The following is a 21,227-nucleotide window of genomic DNA, read 5'->3' as shown; positions in this document are numbered from 1 at the left end:
AGAGCCCTGTAGAACCCCCACAGAAAAATGGAGTAGGGGTGAGGACGATCTTCCTCAGGACACGCTGAAGAAGCGGTTACAGAGGTAGGAGGAGAACCAGGAAGCAGACAAGATGTCAAGAAGACGACCATGGTCAGTGGTATTAAAGGCGGCTGACGGGTCAAGAAGAATAAGGGTGGAGCATTGGTTCTGAGCTTTGCTTAGGGAGAGGTCATTAGAGACTATGGCAAAAGCATTCTCAGTGGAAGGCCCCAAATCTCTGCCTCCCTGACACTTTCCCTTCCCACTGCCACCAGATCCTTCCTGCTCCTTGGAGCAAACACTCCCCATCCTCTTCCCACTATCCTCAGTCTTTTCCACTTCCAAGTATCCCACATCTCCTACCCAATCCCCCCCACTCCAACAGCACCACTGCTGGGACCTCCATCACCTTTCTCCATTCCCAGGCTCCCACTCCCCCAAACTACCACACTCCCTGTTCCCAGGAGATTCTGTCTCTGATTCCTCACCTCTGCTTCCTTCCATGGTACCCATCCCTCCCTGATTCCCTGTAGTCTTCCACATACCTATCCCTTTCCTCCCACTACACTCAGCCTTCCCTACATTGTGGCACCCCACAAGCACTAGCTCCCATCATCTTCTCCACTCCCACTGCTCCCTGCTCTCCTTTCCCCTACCCCCCAAGAACTCCTGAATAGGAACCTCACACTGCTCTCATAGTCATTGGTTGGTTGGGTCAAGAGGACATCCTGTGGCCACTGCCTCTGAGCTACACCCATTCATCTGAGTCGGAGCCGTACCACTGTTTACCTTCAGACTAGGTGTATTGTGCGTTTTGTTTGCATTCTGAAGGAGTTCCTCTTAGATGTTTCCCCTGATTAAAATATTGCTCTCAGCCCTGAAATTTTGGAAAGTGTTTTAAAATCCACTCTGGCCTCTTCTGAGCTGCAAAGTTTTGTCAGCATAGCTCTGTTTGTTAGGGATGCAAAAGAACACATTCTTAATTGATATAATTATGCTGGCAAACTCTCTCATGCAGACCATACACACCACCCCTAAAATGCAACCTTAATTCTGCCCCTGGCCCTGCAGCTGGTACTAGCCACTAGGAATGGCTCAGTAAGTCTGGTGCAAAGGTTAACAAACTAACAAAGGAAGTGGAGGTTTCTCCATTTCTTGAAGTCTTCAAGTCGCAGTGGATGCCTTTCTGGGGGCGGATTGAGTCCAACACAAGGTGTTCAGCTCAGTACAGCAGTAACTGGATGAAATTCTATGACCTGGTTTTACAGGAGGTCAGATTAGATGATTTAATAGTCCTTTCTGGCCATAAAATCTATGATTCCAATATAGCTATGAAGGACTAAGAACGTGCCATTGTTTGTGTTGTGTTCACAGATGGGAATCCCAGCATTTCTCCACATCCTCCAGCCGTGTGCACTGGGTCAGCCGTAGCTGTAACTGGATGGTGAAGGGAGGAGTTGGAGCAGCTTGGCAGAGGTGTGACTGTGATATGAAGGGAGGTGCATAGGAACCTTGAGAGACCTAGTCTGCCCCATTTCAATGCACTCAGTGGGCTGTTGCTGAGACAGAGCAGAGCAGAGGAGGCATTGTGGGGGTGGCGTGAACCTTAGCTCTTCATTTCCCGTTCTAAAAACGGAGGGGATGGGAATCCTTACCCAGCGAGGTCACATTCTCATAGTTCTCCTGCATGACGTCTCTGCAAAGGGCTCTTTGACGGGGGTCCAGCAGAGCACACTCTTCCCTGGTGAAATACACAGCCACCTCCTCGAAGGTCACTGGCCCCTGAAAGAGCAAGAGCCCTCCACTCACAACCTGCTGCCCCACTCACAGCCCCATTATTCATGGGGGAGAGGAGCCAATCAAAAGGAAGCTCTGGCAGGCTCACAGTCAGCAGGGTCCCACCCCCACCCTGCTCAGAGCAGCCAGGAGGCAAAACAGGAGGGGAGATAGAGATCCCCTCACCCCCCCAGCAGACAGAGGGGGAAGGGTCTTCTCATCCATCACACACCACAAGCCAGAGGCTGATGCGGGGGATGGGGCCCCCAGCAGGCTCCAGGGTCAGCTCCCCAGTAGGAATCCCAACAGATTTCCCATTGCCGGCAGCTGGAAGGAAGGGGAGGGGTTATCTACTCTAAGCCCCACTGATGGGTCACCTCCCACCCCTCCTTCCAATCACCTAGCAGCCTCTGGCCAGTAGGTTCATGTTCTTGCACTGGGAATCTGATACGTTTTCCCCAGCCGCTGTCCAGGGTTCCCCCACCAGCCCCATTCCACAAATAGGGTAATTTCCTCCCCCAAACCCCATGGGTCTGTTCCAAGAATCCAGGACTTGGGTTAAACAATTCCCAGCAAGTTTGTCACATGCCTTGTCCCCCTCCCTTTCTCCACCCTGAGTATTTTCTGCTCCCATCCCACCTCCACACTAAGCTTCCCCAAAGATCCCAGCCCTCAGTATTTCCTGCCCCTCCCCCTCCAGCAGGAACCCACTAGCCACCCCGCAATAATCCCTACCTGGACTGGCTCCACTACAGCCAGGTCCCTTCCCTGTCCCGTGGGAGGCTGGGACAATCTGGAGCCAAAGGTGGGCGTTACTCTGCCGCCTGTCAGGGTGAGAAGGGTGACAGAGAAGATTTCAGAAGGACCTTTAGTTCTTGTCACATCATGATCTTCCCTGGCCCTTTCCCTGCACAAGATGTTTCTGACTCACATGCTGGGAAAACATTCCATCACTTTATCACAGCCCAGACCCGGCCCTTCCCACCAGTGCTAAACCCACTGTGCTAGTTTTAAAACCTTGAGGGCAACTCCCCCAACGGTGGGGAGCAGGCGGCGGCAGGGACAGGACAAAGTCTGCCCAGTGTAGGTGCAGTAAATTAAATGAAGTTTGCTGGTGATAGCTGGAAGGCTTGGTCAATAGAGACAAATAGTGGACCATGAAGTGGGGCTCACTTCCATTTTATGTATTATGTTCCTCACCCTCATGCTTCAGAGTTTCACCCATAACTGCTAGGGGTCAGGAAGGGATTTTTCCCCCCTATATATTTTTGGAGGGTTCTTTTATCTCTTTCCTCTGAAGCTTCAGGAACAGCCAGAGAAGAAGACAGGATATTGGGCAGGGTGAATCTCTCTCTCTCTCTCTCTCTCTCTTTGTGCTCCCATGCTCAGAGTCTAACTGATCATTATAGGTGGGATGGGGAAGAAATTTCCCCCTTGGGTCAGGTTGTAGGTGATCTGGTGGTTTTTCCATCTTCCTCTACAGCGTGGGGTGTGGGGCACTCACTAGGATCACCCAGAAATATCTCACTTAATCATTTCCCTGCCACTGCAGGGGTCTGGGGCACTGGGGCACCTCGGTCCCTCCTATTCTCTGCCTGGGGCATATAACAGTCTAGTCTCCTGCAGGCTGCAAGACTTTGGTCTCACTCCAGCTGTTGAGTTTAGTGGGCGGGTACTGGGGAGTGTTGGCAGCCAGTGCTAGACAGGTCAGACCAGATGATCCAGTCGTCCCTTCTGCCTTAGACTTTATGACTCTGTCATAAACAGATAGTTAAGGGTTAACAGGAGTACTTCATGTCTCTTTTGCCTGTAAAGGGTTAACAAGTTCAGTGAGCCTGGCTGTCACCAAACCAGAGGACCAATCAGGGGACAGAATACTTTCAAATCTTGAGGGAGGGAAGTTTTTGTGTGTGCTGTTAGTGTTTGGTTGTTGTTCTCTCTGGGTTCTGAGAGTGACCAGACGAGCAACCAGGTTTCTCTCCAATCTCCCTGATACAGTCTCTCATATGTGCTCAGAATAGTAAGTACTAGGTAGATAAGGCGAGTTAGGCTTATGTTTGTTTTCTTTATTTGCAAATGTGTATTTGGCTGGAAGGAGTTCAAATTTGTATTTTCCTGAACGGATTTTAATTTGTACTTGTATACCTAGGCTGGGAGGGTATTCCCAGTGTCTATAGCTGAAAGACCCTGTAACATATTCCATCTTAAATTTATTTACAAAAATAATTTTTACTGTTTTTCTTTCTTTAATTAAAAGCTTTTCTTGTTGAAGAACCTGATTGTTTTTTTATTCTGGTGGGAGACCCCAGGGGACAGGGTCTGGATTCACCAGGGAATTGGTTGGGAGAAAGGAGGGAAGTGGGAGAGAAAGGTTAATTTCTCTCTGTGTTAGGATTTCTTTCTCTCTCAGGGAGAGTCTGGGAGGGGGAGAGAGAAGGAGAGGGCAAGGTGAATTTTCCTCTCTGTTTAAAGATTCAAGGAGTTTGAATCACAGTGATCTTCCAGGGTAACCCAGGGAGGGGAAGCCTGGGAAAGGCAACGGTGAGGGAAAGGTTTTACTTTCCTTGTGTTAAGATCCAGAGGGTCTGGGTCTTGGGGGTCCCCGGGCAAGGTTTTGGGGGGACCAGAGCGTACCAGGCACTGGAATTCCTGGTTGGTGGCAGCGCTACAAGTACTAAGCTGGTAATTGAGCTCAGAGGAATTCATGCTGGTACCCCATCTTTTGGATGCTAAGCTTCAGAGTAGGGATTTATACCATGACAGACTCTATGACTGGATGTGCGCAGGTTTGGGAGCTTGTGAACTTCCAACCCCCCACTTATTTCTCCTTCATTTTCTGTCTTCTCTTTCCCCCACTCCCCTCCCTCTGCCTGGGAGACTTAGTGACCAACGATCCCTGGGTTCCTTTGCTCTCCTGCGATTGCTGACCGCACTCAATGCCGGTTTGCATCAAAACTTTCTGCTTCGTCCCCATTTCTACTAACCACCGCAGGGCTTTCAGTCTTGCTGGCTGGGATACAGGCAATGAAAGGGTTACTGTGCACAGTTGCAAACTGCCTAATTTCACAGCTGAGATAAGTAAGCAAGCACCACTTATTGGAAGCCAAATCTTTTCTGACCCCTGAACATTTACTATAAAAGTAAGAATACAACATGTATCCGTGCTGAGTCTATATATAACTTGTATATTTGAAGAGGCTGACAGAGAACACTGGTCACAATGAACAGGGGAGTGCAGGAGGGGGGGAGTGAGATTTTCTTTGCTTTAGATCATAATGAAATACTCAACATCTCACAGCCTCCTGACTGCCTTTCCTGAGCCCCCAGGGGTCACAAACCACCAGCTGAGAAACACAAGCCTAGAGCATTCTTTTGTATCGGCATTGACTACGCATGGGAAGAGAGTGCTACATGGTACCCGGACAAAGCGTGAATGAGCCCAGTGCAATGGCATACATGGACCAACCCTGGGAACTGTTAATTCCAGTAACACCCACGTTTTGAACTCTCTGCCTTACTTCACTGTAAAAAGACGACAAAAGTTCATAAGATCTTACAATACCCTATAGCAACAAGTTGATGAAAAGTAGGTTAAATTCTTTTCAGCCATGAATGCCATGCACAGGTGCAAGACGACCAACTACAGAAAATTAAATTAGTCCAAACAAAAGGGGGCTAATGATGTAGTTCAGGGCCAGTACTAAGCCCTCTGCTTGGTAAACAAGAAAATGTGCCAACAAAGTTACCTAGGCCAAATTTGGCCTTAGGGACATGGATTTAATTAGTAAACAAAATAATAAAAAATTAACTATGCCACCTACTTTTATTCCTTTTGGGACTTTTAAAAAGCGATGGAGTGGGGGGAGAAAATCATCTCCCACCTCACCCCTGACATGGCAACACTGCTACTAAACTGATAACAGTTCCTTTCTGAGAGGCTTTGTTTTCATTATATTTTAATTTGTGTTCCCTTCTCTTTCTCCTCGTGATGCACGTTCATTAATTTGCACTTCATTTTGACCATAGTTCTATCCTGTTTCTCAGAAAGGCTCTAAGAGCTTGTCAGTTAAAATATGTTCCAAAGGGACCCATTGCTCTCGTGATTAGTGACTTTCTTAAAGTCTCTCAGTGCTTGTAAGTTAAACTAGTTTTCTAAAAAGAGCCTCTTTTTAAGAGCAGGATTAGTAATGAAACTTACCCTCTTTCCCACAAGCCACTGCCTCTGTGCCTTTACTGTCTGGTACAACACCTTCAAATAATTCTGCTGAGGATGTTTCCCAGAAATTAATCATCATCGGGATGGCTAGAAATGTATTGGGAGAAAAAAAATTAAGATTCTATCTTAAATGAATAAAATCATTCCAAGAAATATAAATTAATATAAGGCATAATGTAAGCATAAAAAAAAGGTTAGAGCAAAAAGTTAATTAAAAGAACCAAACAAACGTTGCATTCTTAAAGTAGTGCAGGTTATGCCAATATTTATATATATATTGAATTGCTGTTTTAACCAAATTAGATGCTAATAGCTGTTTTATTTATTTAAAGTGTAAAAATCAGCTACAACCTGTCTCACAAGAGGTAAATAGTGCACTACAATAATTATAGGTTAAAAATGTGAATACATTACCAATTTAGAGTCACAACAAAAAAAGTCTGTATTTTTTTTAAAAACTCTAATTATACTAACAAACTTTCAAATGAATATGTTTAAAAAAACCTCAGCCTTTGTATTTTTTTTTCAAAAAGTGTCAAGCAACCACTCAAACACAGGAAAAGTTGTCAAAGACCTTACTGGTCTTTAAAAAAAAGCTTTAAAATCAGACTATGTAAACTTAATTAAAAACACTATTAATATTACTGCAATTAAAACTGCAAAATAAAATTCTTAAATTTAATGTAGTGTTAAAAACGCAATAATTAAAGAAAGCAAAGGCAAAAAAATGAGTACTAAAAAAAACTGCAAAACACTTTAAATGCTTATGTGATATTGTTGAGCTAAAATATTTAAGAGACAAGTCAGTTGAAAATATAGTGGTGCAAGAAGAAAGTAACATCCTTTCCCATTGTTACACAGCTTCCAGGTGCTGGAGGCTGTGATTCCCTGTCGTTAATATGGTTATTGGTCTGAAATCTCCCCATGGCCAGTCAGAGACAGACACGTACCTGTGTCACTCCCCAGCCCCCGTCGCAGCGTTTCTAGGGGAAGGAGAAGATGGAAGAGGTGAGAATTCAGGCCCTCACATTCATGGAGAAATCCCCATTGCTTATTAATGGAACTGCTGTTAACTAGGAGATGGTGACAGAGATCAGAGGCCAACAAGGCAGCCGCTGCAGACAGAGCCAGCCCCACAGGGCTGCTCCATGGGGAAGGGCGACTCGCTGAGCTGGGCTGTGAGATGGAGCCGAGGATCAGTGACATCACTAGAGTCCCCAGCTCCTCCCAAGGGCCAGGGTCGCTCTAACCAGAGGAGACGCCACCCCCAGACTCCAATTCACCTTTGAATCTCAGCACTACCTCCTGCAGCATGGCACTTTTCAGAGAAAAATCGCTGAGTCTCTTCTCCAGCTCTGCAAACGATGGCTCTAGCTTCCGCAATGTCCTGTCCTCCCTGCTGGGGAAAGGAGGGGTGAGAAATAGGCCTGAGCCCCAGATCCTGAGCCCAGCTACCCCCAAACTCCAGGAAACCTGGATCTGCGCTTTGTAGCCTGAGATGGTCGTTGTCATGGTGAGTCACCTCAGCCCTGTGCTCCCCAGAGAGACGGAAAGTGGGGAGACACTAGAGCAAGGAACAGAGACATTGTTCAGGAGCTTTCTCAGGGACGCTCTGGTTCTGTGGGGGGCAGAGCCACCCCATTACCTGGTTTACTGCAGTAACAAGGGCCACCAGCACTGGGATTATGTGGAAAAAGAGGAGACACAGACCAAAGAGTGGGCAGGTCCTACATGCTGACAGTGGCCACAGACCGAGCTCAGGTCTCCAGCAGAGAATGAACATGGGCCCTTAAACACCAAAACCCTCAAGCCCTTCAGCTGAAGCAGTAACCCTGGGCTGTCCAGCTCATTTCACAGAGAGGGCCAGACTGCCCTGTCCGTTACGGCCAGTGGCCAGGGCATCAGGTTAGGACTCTGTGCCCTGCTCCATTCACAGCAGAACACCCACTGCTCTCCATGGGACACCCATATACAAGGAACAAGGGGAGAATCTGCCCTTCGTATCAGAAAAAAATTTTACTTCTTAGTATTTTGCCAAGTCTTTCTCTGTCACATTCAGTGTCACTCGGGAGGAAAACAGCCCCTTCCCGGACACCCTGTAGGGCCCTGCTGGTTCTTCCCTTCCTTTCCCACCCTCCTTTCTCCATTTCTCTCTTGCTTCCTTGTCATTGTGTCTCTCCTCTGTTCTTCCCTCCCTACAGCAACCCCCTATTCCCACCCTGCAAAGGTTTCACTCCCGCCCTCTCCCTGATCCACCTGCTCAGGTGATCACCAGGGAACATTCAATGTTGACATCAAAGTGTCATCATTTCAGTTGACACCCCGATGACATTAACAGGCGACTGGAGAGTTCACGCTCTCAGAGCTACGGCTTCAGGCTGCTGGCAACCCCAGCAAGGCAACGCTGTCTCTGTTTACACTAGGGAGGTGCTGAGGGCCAGCAACTCACTTTAACAAATGTGAAAGCTGAGATTCTGCACCCTTGGAATACATGACGTGGCCACATCAGTCCAGGAGACGGGCCTGATCTGTCCCATCGGCCCTGTGTCTAGCAGCCCTGCTGTGACCTCATTAGCGATCGGACAGTAAACGGCTCTTCTCCTACCTGAGTCAGCCGCTAGGGGAGACAGAATCACACGTTCCAAGGGCAGGGGGCAGCTTCCTATTCAGTGCAGTTATCAAACCTAACGGCCCATGAGAGGGAGCGAAGTGGAGCCCAGGACTTAACTGCCCCCAGTGCTCCCAACACTCTAAAGAGGGAGAGAAAGAGGAGGCTGTCAGTGGGGGGTTCCTGGGTGGGGAAGCCTCCTGCTCTGCAGGGGTCACTACTGAGGCCTTGGGAAATAGGGGAATTTCAGGTTGACATTCCCAGAGCAGCTGCCCCCCTCACCAGGGACTTTCCCCTACGCAGTCCCAGCAATCCCTGTGGGCAGGTCACCACTGCAGGAATCTTCTCCCCAGGCACTTTACAGGCAGAAGATATTTCTCTGCATTGAGAATCAAATTTCACCCAGTGCTGAGAGATCCAGAAGACCCCTGGCCCCACTAAACCCATTAACCTGCAGTGTGAGGGGCCTTGGGCCTGGCTTGGGACCTCAGCATGGTGGTGGAGGGGATTCACCCTCCAAGTGCCAATGCAGAGAGTAATTTCCAGGAGAGAAGGTCTTGGGGCTGCAGCATCCAGGACTCCCAGGACCCATCCATGGCGCCGCTGCCAGATTCACTGTGTGACGTTGGGCAGGGCTCTGCCCCTCCCTCTGCCTCACTTTCCCCATTTGTCTCATAGGGATAATGCCCCTGACCCCACTCTGTAAAGTGCTTTGTGGTCTAGAGCTCAGAAGCACCCATAGAAATGCTGCGTATGATCATTGCAATGACAGCCTGACCTGCAGGGGTTGGCTCAGCAGCTGCTGCTCCTTCTCTCCTCCCCTCTCGCTGAGCAGGGAAATCTCCCACGACAGGCTGCAGATGCCCTCATCCCTTCTCTGGACAATGGCTCTCTCTGGCTCTTCCAGCCGGGCCAGCAGACGCTGTTCCTGCTCCTCCAGACACCCTCGCAGCTCCTGCCACTCCCCGACGATCTTCTGCCTCTCGGCTGCCGCCTGTTTCTGCAACAGGGAGAGGGCAGCTCAGTAACAGGGGAACACAGAACATAAGAATAGCCAGACTGAGTCAGACCAAAGGTCCATCTAGCCCAGTACCCTGTCTTCTGACAGTGCCAATGCCAGGTGCCCCAGAGGGAATGAACAGAGCAGGGAATCATGAAGTGATCATCCCCTGCCGCCCATTCCCAGCTTCTGGCAAACAGAGGTTAGGGACACCATCCCTGCTCATCCTGGCTAATAGCCACTAACAGACCTATCTTCCATGCACTTCTCCAGTTCTTTTTAGAACCCTGTTAGTGTCTTGGCTTCACAACATCCTCTGACAAGGAGTTCCACAGGTTGACTGTGCGTTTTGTGAAGAAATACTTCCTTTTGTTTGTTTTAAATCTGCTGCCTATTCATTTCACTGGGTGACCCCTAGTTCTTGTGTTATGAGGCAGAAACAACACTTCCTTATTTACTTTCGCCACACAAGTCATGATTTTATAGACCTCTACCATATTCCCCTCCCCCCAATAGTAGTCTCTTTTCCAAGCTGAACAGTCTCAGGCTTTGTCTACCCTGGCACATCTCTCCTGCTGACAAACAGCAGCTACGCTGTGTGCCTGTTAGCAGCACGGCTGTAGCGGCACAGACGTGTCGCTAAAAGCTGCGGCGTGTAGCCATAGCCTCAGTCTTATTAATCTCTCCTCATACAGAAGCTGTTCTGGACCCTTCATCATTTTGTTGGCCTTCTCTGAGCCTTTTCCAATTCCAATGTATTTTTTTGAAATGAGGTGACCAGATCTGCACACAGTATTCAAGATGTAGAGGTACCATGGATTTATATAGAGGCAATAGGATATTTTCTGTTTTATTGTCTATCCCTTTCCTAATGATTCCCCACATTCTGTTTGCTTTTTTGACTGGCGCTGCACATTGAGTGGATGTTTCCAGAGAACTATCCACAGCGACTCCAAAATCTCTTTTTTGAGTGCTAACAGCTAATTTAGACCTCATCATTTTATGTCCATTTGATATTATCTTTTCCTATGTGCATTACTTTGCATTTATCAACACCGAAATTCATCTGCTCGGTAAATGGGGAACATCATAAATGCGCCTCGAGGCGGGTGGCAGAGTTATTTACCAGAACACAAGATCTCTTGCAGTGAGTGATGGGAAGTTCATTTATCCCAGGAAGGGAGGAGGGATCAGGGCCGGGGTGAGCTGTACATCACCAACAGGAGGGACACTTCTCCCCAAAACCTCATCAACTTGCACTGAGCCAAATCCTCCATCTCTGCAGCCCACATTTCATCTCCTTCCTCCCCAACCCCCCAGGAGCTAGAAAGGATCCCTGGTCACTGTGACATCCAGACAGTCCGTGGGCAGGGGCTCTGGCTAACACAGACTGACCCTCTCCTGCCCAGCAGCCTCCTGCATCCTAAGGGCATCATGTTATCCCCGTGTCTGATCCTGCAGGTTCCCTGGACTCCAGTGGGGATGGGTCCCTGGCTGAGGCTGGCAGGGTGGGCCCGGCATTCACCAGATCATTCTTATGCCAGGCAAACCTCAGTGGCTGGGGTCTCTGGGCACCTACCAGCAGCTCCTCACTTTGTCGCTTCTCCTCGGCTTTAGCTGCTTCTCCCTCTTTTCCCAGAGGGGCCAGATACTTTTGTGGTACCTCCTGGAAGAAGCAGGGGAGGGAGGGTTAGAAACTGCTGCAAACCTCCCAGCTGCCAGATTTCAGGGCCCCTCCTGCCCTGCAGACGCCTGTGCAGGGTCCCTGGGACTCAGACTGAGAGGAGATGGTGAAACAGGGAGAAGCTTTTCCAGAGAAAACACAGGGCCCCAGGCTGCAGTGACAGTGATGCAGCCCAACCCCCTGCTCCCCGGGGCCTCACCCACATCCCAAGCAGCCAACTTCAGACTGTCCCCTACTTTCCCCAGCTCCAGCCCCCAAAGATCCCGCAGAGCCATGTCTGAACATGGAGCCCCCCAACATCCCCATCCCCTAGTCCTGACCACCCAATACACCCCAAAGCTCCCGCAGAGCCATATCTGAACATGGAGCCCCCCAACATCCCCAACTCCTAGTCCTGACTCCCCAATACACCCCAAAGCTCCCGCAGAGCCACATCTGAACATGGAGCCCCCCTACATCCCCATCCCCTAGTCCTGACCCCCCAATACACCCCAAAGCTTCCGCAGAGCCATATCTGAACATGGAGCCCCCCAACATCCCCAACCCCTAGTCCTGACCACCCCAATACATCCCAAAGCTCCCGCAGAGCCATATCTGAACATGGAGCCCCCCAACATCCCCAACCCCTTGTCCTGGCCCCTCAATACACCCCAAAGCTCCCGCAGAGCCATATCTGAACATGGAGCCCCCCAACATCCCCAACCCCTTGTCCTGGCCCCTCAATACACCCCAAAGCTCCCGCAGAGCCATGTCTGAACATGGAGCCCCCAACATCCCCAACCCCTAGTCCTGACCCCCCAATACACCCCAAAGTTTCCGCAGAGCCATATCTGAACATGGAGCCCCCAACATCCCGAACTCCTAGTCCTGACCCCCCCCCAATACACCCCAAAGCTCCCGCAGAGCCATGTCTGAACATGGAGCCCCCCAACATCCCCATCCCCTAGTCCTGACCCCCCAATACACCCCAAAGCTCCCGCAGAGCCATGTCTGAACATGGAGCCCCCCAACATCCCCATCCCCTAGTCCTGACCCCCCATACACCCCAAAGCTCCCGCAGAGCCATATCTGAACATGGAGCCCCCCAACATCCCCAACCCCTAGTCCTGACCCCCCAATACACCCCAAAGCTTCCGCAGAGCCATATCTGAACATGGAGCCCCCCAACATCCCCATCCCCTAGTCCTGACCCCCCAATACACCCCAAAGCTCCCGCAGAGCCATATCTGAACATGGAGCCCCCCAACAACCCCAACCCCTAGTCCTGACCCCCCAATACACCCCAAAGCTCCCGCAGAGCCATGTCTGAACATGGAGCCCCCCAACATCCCCAACCCCTAGTCCTGACCCCCCAATACACTCCAAAGCTTCCGCAGAGCCATATCTGAACATGGAGCCCCCCAACATCCCCATCCCCTAGTCCTGACCCCCCAATACACCCCAAAGCTCCCGCAGAGCCATATCTGAACATGGAGCCCCCCAACATCCCCATCCCCTAGTCCTGACCCCCCAATACACCCCAAAGCTCCCGCAGAGCCATATCTGAACATGGAGCCCCCCAACATCCCCAACCCCTAGTCCTGACCCCTCAATACACCCCAAAGCTCCCGCAGAGCCATATCTGAACATGGAGCCCCCCAACATCCCAACCCCTAGTCCTGACCCCCCAATATACCCCAAAGCTCCCGCAGAGCCATATCTGAACATGGAGCCCCCCAACAACCCCAACCCCTAGTCCTGACCCCCCAATACACCCCAAAGCTCCCGCAGAGCCATGTCTGAACATGGAGCCCCCCAACATCCCCATCCCCTAGTCCTGACCCCCCAATACACCCCAAAGCTCCCGCAGAGCCATATCTGAACATGGAGCCCCCAACATCCTGAACTCCTAGTCTTGACCCCCCAATACACTCCAAGCTCCCCCACCGTCACCCCCCAGCCCGGCTCCGACACCCCAGATCCCCCCCTCCGGCTCCCTCTCCCCCTCCCGGGCCCAGCCTGGGCTCCGAGCTCTGCAGCCGAGCCGCGCTCCGGGCCCCTCCTGCAGCTCCCGGCCCAGCCGCTCCCGGGCTCCGTCTCCCCGGCCCCGCAGCAGGGGCCGCTCCGCCCCGCCCGGGCCACTCGCCCCCCGCAGCCCCAGGCAGCCCGGCAGGGGCAGCGGCAGGGGCGTGTCCACCCCGCCCCCTGCCCCGCCCCCTGCTCACCCCGCGCTGCCCGCGGCCGCACCGCGCTGCCCCGCGGGCTGCAGGGCTGGAGCAGCCTCCGCGCTGCGCTCCCTGCCCCGGCCATGGCCCCGCTGCCGGCACACAGGGGCAGGGGGTTGGCGGGGAGGCAGGAAGGGGCGGCTCCTCCCCGGGCCTGGCCCTGCCCCCGGGCCCCTTGCCGGGGGGTTGGGACAGGGGGGGAAGCGGGGACCCCCCTCAGCCCAGAAGGGGCAGGAGAGGGGCTGGGTCTCCCCAGGGGAAAAGCAGGGGCAGGGGCTGGTGCTGCTGAACCATCAGCCCAAGGAGCCCCCGGCTGAGAATGCAGCGAACACGTGTCAGTTCAGCGCTGGAGATGGGGCCCAGCACGTGTCAATCACCTGCCTCTAAAGCGTCTAAATCCCCTGAGAGATGGGACCCAGCACGTGTCAATCACCTGCCTCTAAAGCCTCTAAATCCTGGGGGCACAGCTCGCCAGGGCACAGCTTGGGAGCTACACTGGGAATAGATGCTGCAGGAAGCCCCTATCCCAACAGCAGAGTGGTGCAGGGGGAGCGTGCTGGGCCCATAATCCAGAGATCGATGGATCAAAACTGTCCTTTGCTACCTTGGGCTTTATTTACAGCCCTGGCAATAATCCAGTTGCCTGCAGTCTGCTCTGGGGAGAAAAGAACAAATTATCTCCCTGTTCACCCTTTCACAGTGATTAAAGGAAGGAATAAAGCCCCTGCCACACAGAGTCCCCTCCTGGAAGGTGAGAAAGTGCAGTGACTGGGGCACCAGTTCAGGGTTTCTAGGTTTATGTAACTTTTGGTGATGCCCAGAATGGGTCCAAGCCCTGCCCCTCCCTCTTCCCCTCCCTCAACCTCTGCCTAAGGTGCTGGGAGGGAGTTTGGGTACATGAGGTGCAGGTTCTGGGATGGGCCAGGGAGGCGGTGGCAGGTTCTGGGAGGGAGTTTGGGTGCAGGATCTGGGCTGGGGCAGAGTGTTGGGGTGTGGCACCTATCTTGGGCAGCTCCTGAAAGTGACCTGCATCCACATCTGGCAGCAACTTCTACATGGAGGTGGCCAGGGGGGATCGCCTGGGACCACTACCCACAGGCACCACCCCTGCAGCTCCCATTGCCGCAGTTCCAATGGCAGAGTTGGTGCTTGGGCAGGGGCAGCGTGTGAGAGACACACCCTGCAGGAACGTGCCAGATGCTTCTGGGAGTGGTGCGCAGTGCAGAGCGAGGGCGGGCAGGAATCCGTTTTAGCCCCACTGTGCTGCAGGTAGTAATGGCAGGAGCCCCCAGGGCCAGCTGATCTGACTTTCTGATGGGGAAGCCACAGGAGTGGTCATGCACCCCTCATGAGCAGCTTTGGGGAGTCTTTTTGGGGCTCCTGGAATAGGCAGCAGAGAGGTGCAGCCTCACCACTAAGTCTGTTTCCCTGGAAGAGAGAGGGGACTGTAGAGTGATCTGTCACCTCTGTGCAGCCAGGAGCCTCTGCTCCCCTCTACCATGCTGGAGCCTCCACATTTATTTATTGGCAAATAAAATTTGCAGAATTTTAAAATATTGTGCACAGAATTTTTATTTTTTTGGTGCAGAACCTCCTCAGGAGTGAAACTGATTCAGGGAACCTCCTTGGATTGTCACTGCTTGGTTAACCACTCAGCCACCACACCAATGCACAGAGAGTGCTACTGCTATGTGGGGGTGGGGGGTGGGGGCTGGGGTCGGGTCATACACATTCAGACTGTACGCTCTCCCCGCTGCTGATTTCCCATTTAGGACATTAGCCGTTACTGACAAGGTTTGTCCGCGTTCTTTTCTTTAGCTCATGCTGCTAGTTAGAAGGATCAGTATTGATTTTTTTTTTCAAAAATACACAACCCCCTAAACCTGCTTTTAGCAATCAGAATAATTTAGTGTCACCTTATTTTTGTCTGCCCCAGTACAAAAGAAGAGGATTTTGTGGGTTTCCTGACTCAGAGAATGAAAATGAACGTGTGTCGGGCCACACTGCTGTGGATTGTTGTCTAGTGGAACCCATTGTTGACACTGGTAGTGTAGACACAGCCTCAGACTCGGTGCTGGGGAGGGGAAGTATTGCCTCTAGAGTCACCCAGGGGTGGTGTGGGCTCGAGCGGGTTCTGTGTTGTGTTGTTAAAAAGGATCCCCAAGATATTGAACCTGGGCCATGTTGCTGCCGACTCCAATTGGCAGAAGGATCACAGAAAGAAGCAGGGGGAGGGGAGGAGCACCAATTAATTTATGCAATTATTCAGTGAGGCAGAGGCCTGGCAGGAAGGAACTACCTGTGCAAGCCCCCTTGGCAGACAGGGGATCTGTGATGTCCTCGGCACTGGCGATACAGCCCAGGGATGGGGCAATAAATGGAGCGGGGAAGATTTGTGAGCTGGGAACTCCTCTCCCCAGATAGTTCCCCTGCAGGCCTGTTTCAGTGTCTCTCTTTGCTCTTTCCCTGGGCAACCCAGTGGTTCTCAAACTTTTTGAACTGGTGACCCCTTGCACAAAGCAAGGTGCTGAGTGCGACCCCCCCCCCATCAATTCAAAACACATTTTTTCATATTTAACGTTATTTTAAATGCTTAATTTATAACCCAATTCTTTAAAATGAGTTTAACTTTTCTCACCACTTTTAAATTCAGCCTAGAACACACTTCAATTGAATTATTGTTATAAGCAGAAAAGGGTTTTTAAAATAGTTACTGTTCAATACTGGGGGTGTGAAGACATTTGTCAATATCACTTTTCACAGCAGACTTTGCTCCATTGCCACCCTCATTTCTGCTGCCTGCAGAGCTGGGCGGTTTGTGACCCCCCACATAATAACCTCAACCCCCACGAGGGGCTGTAATCCCCAGTCTGAGAACTCCTGGGCTGCCCCCTTCCCGCTCTGGCTGGGACACTTGACCCTCGTCCCATTCCCAGGGGGCTCGTGCTCTCCTGGAGCTGGATCGGCTGCTCCTGAGTGGAGCCAGGGCCAAGGGGGATGTCAGTGGGGCCAGCAGCGCTGGGAGCCACAGACACGGTGGGCAGAGATGAGCTGAGGAGGGGCTGTTTGTGGAGAGTCACTTTCCTGCCCGCCCCCAGTGCTCGCCCCCCCCACTTCCCCGATTCCCTGGGGCCTGCCTTAATTCAGACAGTCCCTTTCCCATCATATCCCCAGCACATCAGTGATTGCGATAGCAGGGGGCAGGTTTTCTCTGAGGCACTGAGCTTTGCCAGGGGGTTGGTGGCTCCTTTCTTTCCTCACCCTGGAGTAAACTCAGCTTTTTATTCCATCCTTGATGTTTCATGGAATAACAACAGCAGCATGAAGAAAGAGGTGGGCACCGCGGGTCTCAGGGGAGGGGTAGAGAGGTGCTAGCGGTGGGCTGGGCTGGGCTGGGCAGGGGAGGGCAGAGGAGGTGCAGAGAGCTGTGGGTGGTGGGCAGTGCAGGTCAGGGGAGGGTATCATAACCTTAGTCCCAGATTTGGACCTTAGCGTCCAAAATATGGGGGTTAGCATGAAAACCTCCAAGCTTAGTTACCAGCTTGGACCTGGTACTTGCTGCCATCACCCAAAAAATTAGAGTGTTTTGGGGCACTCTGGCCCCTCTGAAAAACCTTCCCTGGGGACCCCAAGACCCAAATCCCTTGAGTCTCACAACAAAGGGAAATAATCCTTTTTCCCTTCCCCCCTCCAGGTGCTCCTGGAGAGATACACAGACACAAGCTCTGTGAATCCAAACAGAGTGACTCCCCCTCTCTGTTCCCAGTCCTGGAAACAAAAGCACTTTCCTCTTCACCCAGAGGGAATGCAAAATCAGGCTAGCAAATCCAACACACACAGATCTCCCCCTGATTTCTTCCTCCCACCAATTCCCTGGTGAGTACAGACTCAATTTCCCTGAAATTTCCCAGTAAAGAAAACTCCAACAGATTTTAAAAAGAAAGCTTTATATAAAAAGAAAGAAAAAATACATACAAATGGTCTCTCTGTATTAAGGTGACAAAATACAGGGTCAATTGCTTAAAAGAATATTGAATAAACAGCCTTATTCAAAAAGAACACAAATCAAAGCACTCCAGCACTTATATTCATGCAAATACCAAAGAAAAGAAACCATATAACTTACTATCTGATCTCTTTGTCCTTACACTTAGAAACAGAAGATTATAAAGTAAAACTACTTCTCCAAAGCTCAGAGACAGCAGGCAGACAGAAAACAAAGACTCAGACACAAACTTCCCTCCACCCAGAGTTGAAAAAATCCGGTTTCCTGATTGGTCCTCTGGTCAGGTGCTTCAGGTGAAAGAGACATTAACCCTTAGCTATCTGTTTATGACAGAGGGGAAGAGAGGTGCGAGTAGTAGGCAGAGCAGGTCTCAGGTGAGGGGCAGAGAGACGTGGGTGGCAGGCAGGATGGGTGTCATGGGAGGGGCAGAGAGGTGCGAGTAGTGGACAGTGCAGGTCTCAGGGGCGGGGCAGAGAGGTGTGGGTGGCAGGCAGGATGGGTGCACAGGAGGGGCAGACAGGTTTGGGTGGTGGACAGGACAGGGGACAAAGAGGTGTGGATGGTGAGTGGAGCAGGTCTCAGGGGAGGGGCAGAGAGGCGTGAGTGGCAGGCAGGATGGGTGTCACAGGAGGGGCAGAGAGGTGTGGGTGGTGGGCAGGACAGGGGACAAAGAGGTGTGGGTGGTGGGCAGACCTTGGGGCAGAGGGTGTAGAGGCAAGAGCAGCAGGTAAGGAGGCCTCAGGGGAGGAGAGGAGCAAGCAAGAGGCGCACTAGTTTCTAGGGAGCTTCCAGCCCTCACGTCCAGCCTCCCCACATGCAAGAGTCACGGGCCACCTCTCTGGGTCTTCACTAACCAAGCCCCTCCCCAAGCTGTGTTGCTGGGAGAAGCCCTCCTGTTCACACAGCGCTATCTGCATCAGGATTCAGTTGATATAACTGCATTGCTCGAGGGGAGGTTGAATTTTTTACATCCCTGTGTAATGTAGTGACACCCACCAAATTTTGTAGCATAGACCTGTCCAAAGAATCACTCACACAAACCTTGGGAGTAAAACATCACCTGCTCCTCTGCTTTACAGAATCAAAACACAAGCAAAGCTTGTCCGGCCCCTGTGGGGGCTGGCAGACAGTCTGTTGTGGGCAGATAGGCTGCTTTAAATAACAGTGGGCACCGTGGCTTAGCTAGTTAAAGCACCTGCTTAGTAAACAGGAGATCCTGAGTTCAACTCACAGTGGTGTCTTGTTAACTGGTTGTTGGGGCACCTGGTATTGGCTACTGTCAGAAGACAAGATTCAGAGCTAGATGTGCCTTTGGTCTAGCCCAGTGTGGTTTTTCTTATTGTTTAAATAACACTCACAGGCACTGGTAATAGAGTCACTGAAAGTTTGGGAGTTAGGAGCGGGTAGGTCAGTGGTCCAGTACCCACACAGATGACCCCTTCCCTCTGGGACAGGGGCAGGTCTGAGCTCTCACCCAAATGCTCATTGTGGCTGCCAGAATCTGTGAGCAGTTTGTTTAGTTTACGCCAAAGGTTGAGTCCTGCTTTGTGCGTCGTGTGTGAGAATGAAAATCCTAAATTGCCTTTTGAAATAACGAATGCAGCAGGACGTGTTATTGTCCCTGCCCCAAAGCAGACAGACCAATGGAGAAATGCCGTCAAGTCCAAGGTAATACTCCACTGCCATTTTACCTTTTTTGCTTGTTAAACTCCTTCTTATCTGCCCCGCCCAGGCTGTCCTCTGCCTCAGCTGCTGCTCCAGGCCTGCTCTAGAGTCAAATGTGCAGGGCACTCAGGGCAACAGAGGCTGGGACAGGGCAGCAGCCTGGGTTGGGCTGGGAAGATGCTGGGAGTTCTGGTTCCCTGAGAACTGGTCCGGCTCCCTTCTCAACAGCAAACAAATCAATTCCACGTCCCCTCCCCAGAAAAATCAGCCTGGAGCCAAGGGCAGCAGGGGACGATTCCCTCTAGTTCCCACCGAGGCAGGAGAGAACCCAGGGTGTTTCTAGCAGAGCTTATGGAACTGATGTGGGGAAACTAGTCTTTAATAACAGGCAGTTCCAGTTTAAGCTTAGTGTTTTTAACAATTTCTACAACATTAAATAATCCTTCAATCGTAGTGTCACCATCCATAAAATTGCTTCAGCCTTATAGGTTCCCAAGTGCACAACTAAACATCTCTTCAAATCCAAGGGAGTGGAGATCAGTCAATGTTCAGAGTCATCCCACATAAAAGAACCATGTTGTGGTACATACTGGCCTCATCATGTGGCCATTGCTTTTCCTTCCTCTCTGTTAAAAGTTGTAGTATTTTGCACAGAAACTTTCTTCCCTCAGGAGAGACCTGGGAACCAGGGCTGCCAGCCAGACAAACACCTTTAAGAGGAGGCGTAACCTGTCAAAAAGTGATCTCCCTCCTTCAGTTCAGTGACACCCTGAAATGTTACTTCTCAGGGCAGAGCCGGAGGATTGAAAGCAGCTACAACAAACGCCTGTGTAGCCAGCAGGAATGAACACAAACACTCCCTTGTATTTGAAGAGATGTTTAGTTTTACCCTTGGTAAACTACAAGACTAAAGGGAAAGGCGGTGGTGCCAGATATAAAGAGTGAAACACGAGACAATCATCATAGTTATGCCCATACTGACTGCAAATTATTTCTAAATTCTTATTGTCATCGGTGTATTATTTTCTCTGGAGTCTAGACATTGACTAGATCTTGACCAAGAAATTTGGATCTTGATAAAATAATCGACTACCCCGGTTAAGGCAATGGACTTGATAACCACCCAGTTCAAGTACTAACAACAGTGGCTGCCTGTTAGCCAGAGCTTTTAATCAGGGCAATAAATTGATACAAACTCCTGTAAAATCATTTCCCAGCTGAGTCCTTAACCCACATTCGTTAGGGCATTGGGCCACCATGTGAACATTTCATTTCCCTCCTCAGTTTCACACAGAGACACAATTTCCTTTGCACAGGTCCATGAACAGCAAAGCCTCCCTGTGTCTCTTGTCTGAGCCAGGGCATTCAATTCCAGTGAACCCTTCTCTTCTGCAATGGCAATGGTCAGACAGAGGAGACTTGGCCACTTTCACCTCTGACAGTGAGATATTGGCTCAGCTTTTTCTTTACACTGCTGTTGTCAGTCCATGAAACATCAGGGATGGAATGCAAGGCTTAATTCATGCATCAACCCCCTGAAACATTTCAGTGCCCCAGAGAAATCCTGCCCCCAGCTATGGGAATGATATGGTAGAGATTCGAATTGGAAAGGGACTGTCTGAATTGTCAGTGTGGGGAATGAACAACTGTCATGGTAGAAACCCCCACTCTGAACCTTAGCATCCAAAAGATGGGGTACCAGCATGAATTCCTCTAAGCTTAATTACCAGCTTAGAACTTGTAGTGCTGCCACAGACCAGGAATTCCAGTGCCTGGTACACTCTGATCCCCCCAAAACCTTGCCCGGGGACCCCCAAGACCCAGACCCTCTGGATCTTAACACAAGGAAAGTAAACCCTTTCCCCCGTTGCGTCTCCTAGGCTTCCCGTTCCTGGGTTACCCTGGAAGATCACTGTGATTCAAACTCCTTGGATCTTAAAACAGAGAGGAAAATTCACCTTCCCCCCTCCTTCTCTCTCCCCCTCCCAGACTCTCCCTGAGAGAGAAAGTAATCCTAACACAGAGAGAAAGTTAACCTTTCTCTCCC

General features: G+C 51.0%; 1 protein-coding gene across 1 annotated transcript in view; it reads right to left on the bottom strand.

The window, feature by feature from the left end:
• The window catches only part of LOC127041591 (uncharacterized), a 592,831-nt gene extending 579,229 nt beyond the window's left edge, over positions 1-13,602 (bottom strand). The window contains exons 1-10 of the mRNA XM_050935616.1: positions 13,532-13,602; positions 11,201-11,287; positions 9,400-9,621; positions 8,619-8,630; positions 7,477-7,577; positions 7,297-7,409; positions 6,964-6,996; positions 5,996-6,100; positions 2,533-2,621; positions 1,677-1,803 (exon numbers count right to left, since the gene is read on the bottom strand). Of these exons, the coding sequence (XP_050791573.1) occupies positions 1,677-1,803; positions 2,533-2,621; positions 5,996-6,100; positions 6,964-6,996; positions 7,297-7,409; positions 7,477-7,577; positions 8,619-8,630; positions 9,400-9,621; positions 11,201-11,287; positions 13,532-13,594 (952 nt within the window). The 5' untranslated portion in view covers positions 13,595-13,602. The remainder of the gene's footprint in view (positions 1-1,676; positions 1,804-2,532; positions 2,622-5,995; positions 6,101-6,963; positions 6,997-7,296; positions 7,410-7,476; positions 7,578-8,618; positions 8,631-9,399; positions 9,622-11,200; positions 11,288-13,531) is intronic.
• Between the last annotated feature and the right edge of the window lie 7,625 nt (positions 13,603-21,227).

Source organism: Gopherus flavomarginatus, assembly GCF_025201925.1.
Source record: "Gopherus flavomarginatus isolate rGopFla2 chromosome 13 unlocalized genomic scaffold, rGopFla2.mat.asm SUPER_13_unloc_3, whole genome shotgun sequence".
Classification (NCBI taxonomy): domain Eukaryota; kingdom Metazoa; phylum Chordata; order Testudines; family Testudinidae; genus Gopherus; species Gopherus flavomarginatus.
The sequence above is the reverse complement of the archived record's forward strand: the minus strand, read 5'-3'. Positions and strand labels throughout refer to the sequence as shown.